Source organism: Argiope bruennichi, chromosome 10 (assembly GCF_947563725.1).
Source record: "Argiope bruennichi chromosome 10, qqArgBrue1.1, whole genome shotgun sequence".
NCBI lineage: Eukaryota > Metazoa > Arthropoda > Arachnida > Araneae > Araneidae > Argiope > Argiope bruennichi.
Window position 1 is genome coordinate 73,691,041 of NC_079160.1, and position 7,762 is coordinate 73,698,802.

Below are 7,762 nucleotides of genomic sequence, written 5' to 3' on the forward strand. Positions count from 1 at the left end.
ATGGCCACTGAAATGGGCGTCTTAGGCCTAGGTCTAGTGTTAGCATTTTGACACCAAATGTTAGAATCTCTGTGCCATTTGCAGCATACAATTTATATTTAGAGGCTTGGCACTCACCTTTTGTTCTAGTCCAAGGAAGAATGGAAACGTCAGCTCCACTATCCACGAGGAATTGGCAACCAGTTTTTCTATCCCTGACGAATAACCGGGATTTGCGGCCTAAAATTTCGGCAGTAGGACTCGCCGCAGCGTCTACTGCTGGGACTGGTTTCCCGACTCATCCCAACTGCACGGCTGTATACATTTGCCAGGGAGGCACTTCTTCCCGAATTTGAAATGGTAGAAGCAGAATTTTCCTTGTGGATTGTAGCGGCGCCTCGATTTGCTGCGACTTCTACTCCTCTGATGGTGATGAGGGCTACGGTTCCGGGGCTTTTGCTGTAACCTCATTGAGGCAATTTGGCCTTCAAGTGCCGCGATTTTAGCCAGGAGTTGGTCTACTCCTGGTGACTCCTTCTGCACCGCTGCAACATCTGTTGTTCTTGGCGCCATCTCTACGATCTTGTCGGCCATAGTAGCTAATTTATCGAGCTTCTCTTCACTGACGATGACAACACCCTTGACTGAATCGGGCATCTTATCCAGCCACAGGGTGCGCAACGCTTTCTCCGAAACGTCCGTACCAGCAAGAGCACGCATTTTTCTAAGAAGTTGACTTGGCAACATGTCACCTAACTCAAGTCCTGTGAGAAGACGTTTGATTTTTTTATTCTCACTCTCGACGAATATTTGTAATAGCCGTTCCTTTGCCGCCGTATATTTGTTCGGGGAAGGATCTTTCACAATGTCCCAAATATCATCTAGAACTTTTGGCTCCAATTGGGCGACGAGATGGCTAAACATAGTCTCTTCCGATGTAATCCTGCAAATCTTGAACTGAGCTTCGACTTGGTAAAACCATATTTCAGGTTTGTCAAACCAAAACGGAGGTATTTTTATGCTCACGCCGCTTGCTTCCAAAACTTCTGTGTCGGGCATTTTGAATTATCCAGGAGGTAGAAATTAATCCAGGGTCACCAGTTATTAGGTGCTCAATTACTAGCACTCAATTAAATATTAATTCATTGATTAGGTTGCGTGATTTGTTTAAATAAATCAACAAAACTTTCTCAGCACCTCCTGGATCTTTATTCAGCTACCAACACCTCGCACACTCGTACAGCGACTGCAAGTGGTTAAAAAAAACCCACGTTTTTTACAAACACCGTTTGGTTTACAGTTAACCTTGCATCACAGTTAAAAAGATATAAAAGTAAAAATACAAAAACTGAAATATAAATTATGAAAATCATTATAAAAATTAACAATAATTACTTGCTTTTAAATAAAATAAATGTGACATTTGTTACTTTATGAAATAGAATTTATGCGATTTCATTATGACCATGTCAAACATGATTCATCCGATTTGCAGACAACAGCTTGACAGGTGCAGCCATCTAGTGGCCAAAATAACAATTACTCTTGTCCCAACATCACTCCCTCACCAGTAACTGAGTTACGATAATCAGATACCATGGTAGGAGAAGTTTGACATAAATACATACAAAATTCAATGCTAACTTAGATATTTCATATTAACCATAATAATATGTCTTAAAATGATAAATTCCATAAATAAGATATGATAAATTTAGTAATAAGGATTAAATCAAAACTTCCTACATATATTTAAGAACTTTCATATAAAATGACATTACTGGATCATACTTTCATACCAGAGAATTTCTAACACACAAGGAATTTTCAAAATATCCATTAATTTTGATGATGCTGAAAAAAAAAACTATCTCTATCTACAACCAAAATACTATACTGCACAATATACCACCAATTCATACATATAACATTTTCTAGCTTATATTTACATAGTCAATGTGTTATGCTTTCAATGACATGAAATAAGGAACACAAGAAATTCTGTAAACAGTAATGTGATGAAATCTATAATTCATAACAGCAATATATTCATGTAATAAAATTGGATGAATGTTTTAATATCTGATGCTAATAATTGAATGTCAAATCACACAATAAAAGATACTTCCTAGTTGCAGAAATATATAAGAATAATTTGTGACAAAGAATGTTATGAAGATACACTTAATATATAAGATAATGTATATGTTGATACAGGACAAATCATGAAAATGGGTATACTGATGTAAAACAATACAATACAATAAAATTCAAACAATCAAAAATACATATTCATGTACTATAATGAAAAAATTGTTTACAAGAAATGAAACAAATGTTACAGGTAGCATAGTAAGGAAAAGAATCATTGTAAATACATACACACACACACACATATATACATAAATATATATACCTGAATACCCAAACTTCTTTAAGTGCAATATTTGATTTGCTTGTCTATACAATATAATGCAATACTCAGTATGTCTTAACACTACATTCAATAGAATGAATAAGAGCAAGAACTAACTATATTATGCAAAATCATATTATATTGGCAAAATTTAAAAGGTAAGCAATATATGTGGTGAAATTATTCATGTATTTATATATTCACAACATAATTAAACACTTAATGATTTTTAGTGCAGAATATAATTGAGCAAAAGGCACATACATACAAAATTTTTAATCTCTAAACCTGACTGGTTGTTTTATTTTTCGTCCACATCTGGAAGTTGTTTGAGTATCAGATGGAAGGTGGGAGTCTCTATGATCTGAATTCCCATCTGTTTGTTTAGCTTGTGTCGGCTTGTCATCTTTGTCCGTGACCAACAAATAGGCAGGTTTTAGACGGTCAATTGAGATATTTACATTTTTCTCTTTCATTGACAAAGTGAAAAATTTGTCAGAGCGTTCAACTACTCTATATGGTCCTTGATAAGGTGGTTCGAGGACTTTTTTCACTCTGTCTATTCTAACAAAGGCATGAGAGCAAGATTTGAGATCTTGAGGCACAAATATTCTTTGGTGCTTCACACTACTTGATGGTACTGGTTTCAGATGATCCATATACCTCTGTAACTGTGAGACAAAGGTTTCTTGGTCCATTTTGATGGTAGGTGGGTCGAAGAATTCTCCTGGCAACTTGATGTTAGAACCATACACCATTTGGGCAATTGAATGGTTTGTGTCTGGTCTGATGGCAGCTCTCAAACCAAGTAATACTGTTGGAAGAGATTCAGTCCACCTTATATTGTTATGTGCTTTTATAGCACCTTTCAGGGTCCTATGCTGTCTCTCTATTTTACCATTACATTGGGGGTGGTATGAGGTAGTATGCGATACTTTAGCACCACATATAGCAGCAAGACATCTGAATAATTGAGATTCAAATTGTCTTCCTTGATCTGTTATAATTTGAGCAGGGACACCAAACCTACTAATCCAGTTGTTGTAGAAAGCCCTACTAACTATTTCAGCAGTTATGTCGGGTAAGGGGATTGCTTCTATCCACGAAGAATACCGGTCAATGCAAGTCAGGCAGTATTCCATACCTTCTGAAGGTGGTAGTGGGCCAATCAGATCTATGTGTACCACACTAAATCTTGAATCTGGAGCTTGGTATTCTCCAAATTTAGACCTGGTATGTCTGTTGACTTTACATTTCTGGCATCTGATGCATGTCTTTGCCCATTCTCCTACTTGCTTCTTCATGCCTGGCCAAATGAATTTTTCTGTCATCTGTTTGATAGTACTTTTAACTCCAGGATGAGATAAACCATGTAGTTGTTGAAACATCTGCATCCGAAATTCCTCTGGAATGTAAGGTCTTATATTTGAAGTGGAGGTATCACACCAGAGTATCTTTCCTGATGGTAAAGTCGAGGGCTTAAATTGCAAAGAGGGACTTTCCTGCATTAATTGCTGCAAGTCTTTATTGTGCACTTGCTTCTCTGCTATCGCATCATAATCAATGATGGAGACAGTTTCAATTCTAGATAAAGCATCAGCAACTACATTATTTTTGCCCTGAATATGTTGGATGTTGGTTGAAAATTCAGAAATGTATTGTAGTTGCCGTAGCTGTCTTGGGGATGCTTTTTCATTTTTCTGTTGAAATGCAAATGTCAGAGGCTTGTGATCAGTGTAGATGGTGAAATCATTGCCTTCTAACAGATGTTTGAAGTGTTTTATAGAAAGGTATATTCCCAACAGTTCTCTGTCGTAGGTACTATACCTTCTTTGAGTATCATTTAGCTTTTTGGAGTAGAAAGCTATTGGCTTCCAGCTCTGATTTTCATATTGTTGAAGTACTGAGCCTACTGCAAAATCTGAAGCATCAGTACAAAGTGATAAAGGCAGTCCAGATTTTGGATAATATAGAAGAGCAGCTTCAGCAAGATCTGCCTTGCATTTTTCAAAACTCTTTATGGTGTCATCAGTCCAGGACACTTTCCTGCGGTCTTTCTTTTTCGCCCCCTTCAGTAGTTCATGTAGAGGTGCTTGGGTCTTTGCTGCATCCTTCAGGTATCTTCGATAAAAATTTACCATACCAAGAAATGTCCGCAGGTCATGAATAGTTGATGGTAGTTTGTACTTGGTAATGGCTTCAATTTTATCCGGCAATGGACGAGAACCTTCTGCAGTGATTAGGTATCCCAAGTATTCTATTTGGTCAGCTCCCATCACTGATTTGGAAATATTAATTTTAAGCCCATATTGCTGGAATCTGTCAAACACCACTTTCAGATGTTCCTTGTGTTCTTCTTCTGAAGATGAGGCAACAAGTACATCATCAAGGTAGGGAAAGACAAAATCCAGTCCAAATAGTACTTCAGTAATGAACCGTTGGAAGGTTGAAGGGGCATTCCTCAATCCAAAACTCATAACATTGAACTCATAGAGACCGAATGGTGTGGTTATGGCCGTTTTTTCTTTATCTTTTTCAGCAATGGGTATTTGATAATATGCTTTCACTAAATCTAACTTTGAAAAAATTATTTTATCTTTTAGAATGTAGTGGAAGTCCTCAATTCTAGGTATTGGGTACCGATCTGGCACTGTCTGTGCATTTAGGCGTCGATAGTCACCACATGGTCTTAATTTGCCATCCTTTTTATTTACTAGGTGCAGTGGACTTGCCCATTGAGATTTGGAGGGTCTGATAATGTCGTTGTCCAGCATAAACTGAAATTCCTGCTTCGCCAGCTTCAATTTATCGGGGGCTAGCTGTCTTGCCTTTGAATAAACAGGTTGGCCAGTTGTTAGGATGTGGTGCTCCACTCCATGCTTGACAATTCTGTTTACCAAGTTAGGCTTGGTTAGATCAGGATATGAATTAAGCAGATTGAAATATTTGGAGGTTTTACTGACGGTGCTGAGATCATAATTTCCTTGAATAGTAGCAACTTCCCCTTTTCTTGAAAGGTTTGTTACACCATCAATTAATCTCTTCTTGTGTAGATCTATCAATAATTGAAACTTTTGAAGAAAATCAGCACCTATGATTCCTCGGTTAACTTTGGCAATAAGGAATGGCCACTGAAATGGGCGTCTTAGGCCTAGGTCTAGTGTTAGCATTTTGACACCAAATGTTAGAATCTCTGTGCCATTTGCAGCATACAATTTATATTTAGAGGCTTGGCACTCACCTTTTGTTCTAGTCCAAGGAAGAATGGAAACGTCAGCTCCACTATCCACGAGGAATTGGCAACCAGTTTTTCTATCCCTGACGAATAACCGGGATTTGCGGCCTAAAATTTCGGCAGTAGGACTCGCCGCAGCGTCTACTGCTGGGACTGGTTTCCCGACTCATCCCAACTGCACGGCTGTATACATTTGCCAGGGAGGCACTTCTTCCCGAATTTGAAATGGTAGAAGCAGAATTTTCCTTGTGGATTGTAGCGGCGCCTCGATTTGCTGCGACTTCTACTCCTCTGATGGTGATGAGGGCTACGGTTCCGGGGCTTTTGCTGTAACCTCATTGAGGCAATTTGGCCTTCAAGTGCCGCGATTTTAGCCAGGAGTTGGTCTACTCCTGGTGACTCCTTCTGCACCGCTGCAACATCTGTTGTTCTTGGCGCCATCTCTACGATCTTGTCGGCCATAGTAGCTAATTTATCGAGCTTCTCTTCACTGACGATGACAACACCCTTGACTGAATCGGGCATCTTATCCAGCCACAGGGTGCGCAACGCTTTCTCCGAAACGTCCGTACCAGCAAGAGCACGCATTTTTCTAAGAAGTTGACTTGGCAACATGTCACCTAACTCAAGTCCTGTGAGAAGACGTTTGATTTTTTTATTCTCACTCTCGACGAATATTTGTAATAGCCGTTCCTTTGCCGCCGTATATTTGTTCGGGGAAGGATCTTTCACAATGTCCCAAATATCATCTAGAACTTTTGGCTCCAATTGGGCGACGAGATGGCTAAACATAGTCTCTTCCGATGTAATCCTGCAAATCTTGAACTGAGCTTCGACTTGGTAAAACCATATTTCAGGTTTGTCAAACCAAAACGGAGGTATTTTTATGCTCACGCCGCTTGCTTCCAAAACTTCTGTGTCGGGCATTTTGAATTATCCAGGAGGTAGAAATTAATCCAGGGTCACCAGTTATTAGGTGCTCAATTACTAGCACTCAATTAAATATTAATTCATTGATTAGGTTGCGTGATTTGTTTAAATAAATCAACAAAACTTTCTCAGCACCTCCTGGATCTTTATTCAGCTACCAACACCTCGCACACTCGTACAGCGACTGCAAGTGGTTAAAAAAAACCCACGTTTTTTACAAACACCGTTTGGTTTACAGTTAACCTTGCATCACAGTTAAAAAGATATAAAAGTAAAAATACAAAAACTGAAATATAAATTATGAAAATCATTATAAAAATTAACAATAATTACTTGCTTTTAAATAAAATAAATGTGACATTTGTTACTTTATGAAATAGAATTTATGCGATTTCATTATGACCATGTCAAACATGATTCATCCGATTTGCAGACAACAGCTTGACAGGTGCAGCCATCTAGTGGCCAAAATAACAATTACTCTTGTCCCAACATCACTCCCTCACCAGTAACTGAGTTACGATAATCAGATACCATGGTAGGAGAAGTTTGACATAAATACATACAAAATTCAATGCTAACTTAGATATTTCATATTAACCATAATAATATGTCTTAAAATGATAAATTCCATAAATAAGATATGATAAATTTAGTAATAAGGATTAAATCAAAACTTCCTACATATATTTAAGAACTTTCATATAAAATGACATTACTGGATCATACTTTCATACCAGAGAATTTCTAACACACAAGGAATTTTCAAAATATCCATTAATTTTGATGATGCTGAAAAAAAAAACTATCTCTATCTACAACCAAAATACTATACTGCACAATATACCACCAATTCATACATATAACATTTTCTAGCTTATATTTACATAGTCAATGTGTTATGCTTTCAATGACATGAAATAAGGAACACAAGAAATTCTGTAAACAGTAATGTGATGAAATCTATAATTCATAACAGCAATATATTCATGTAATAAAATTGGATGAATGTTTTAATATCTGATGCTAATAATTGAATGTCAAATCACACAATAAAAGATACTTCCTAGTTGCAGAAATATATAAGAATAATTTGTGACAAAGAATGTTATGAAGATACACTTAATATATAAGATAATGTATATGTTGATACAGGACAAATCATGAAAATGGGTATACTGATGTAAAACAATACAATACAA

General features: G+C 37.2%; 2 protein-coding genes across 2 annotated transcripts; both read right to left on the minus strand.

The window, feature by feature from the left end:
• Positions 1 to 252: 252 nt before the first annotated feature.
• Positions 253 to 1,038, minus strand: LOC129987595 (uncharacterized). The gene has a single exon (XM_056095556.1). The coding sequence runs from the start codon at positions 1,036 to 1,038 to the stop codon at positions 253 to 255; it is 786 nt and encodes a 261-aa protein (XP_055951531.1).
• Positions 1,039 to 5,771: 4,733 nt separating this feature from the next.
• On the minus strand, positions 5,772 to 6,557 carry LOC129987596 (uncharacterized). The gene has a single exon (XM_056095557.1). It carries the CDS (start codon positions 6,555 to 6,557, stop codon positions 5,772 to 5,774), a length of 786 nt encoding a protein of 261 aa, XP_055951532.1.
• Between the last annotated feature and the right edge of the window lie 1,205 nt (positions 6,558 to 7,762).

Coding starts and splice junctions, on each gene's coding strand:
- LOC129987595 (XM_056095556.1), bottom strand. CDS start 1,038: ATGCCCGACACAGAAGTTTTGGAAGCAAGCGGCGTGAGCATAAAAATA.
- LOC129987596 (XM_056095557.1), bottom strand. CDS start 6,557: ATGCCCGACACAGAAGTTTTGGAAGCAAGCGGCGTGAGCATAAAAATA.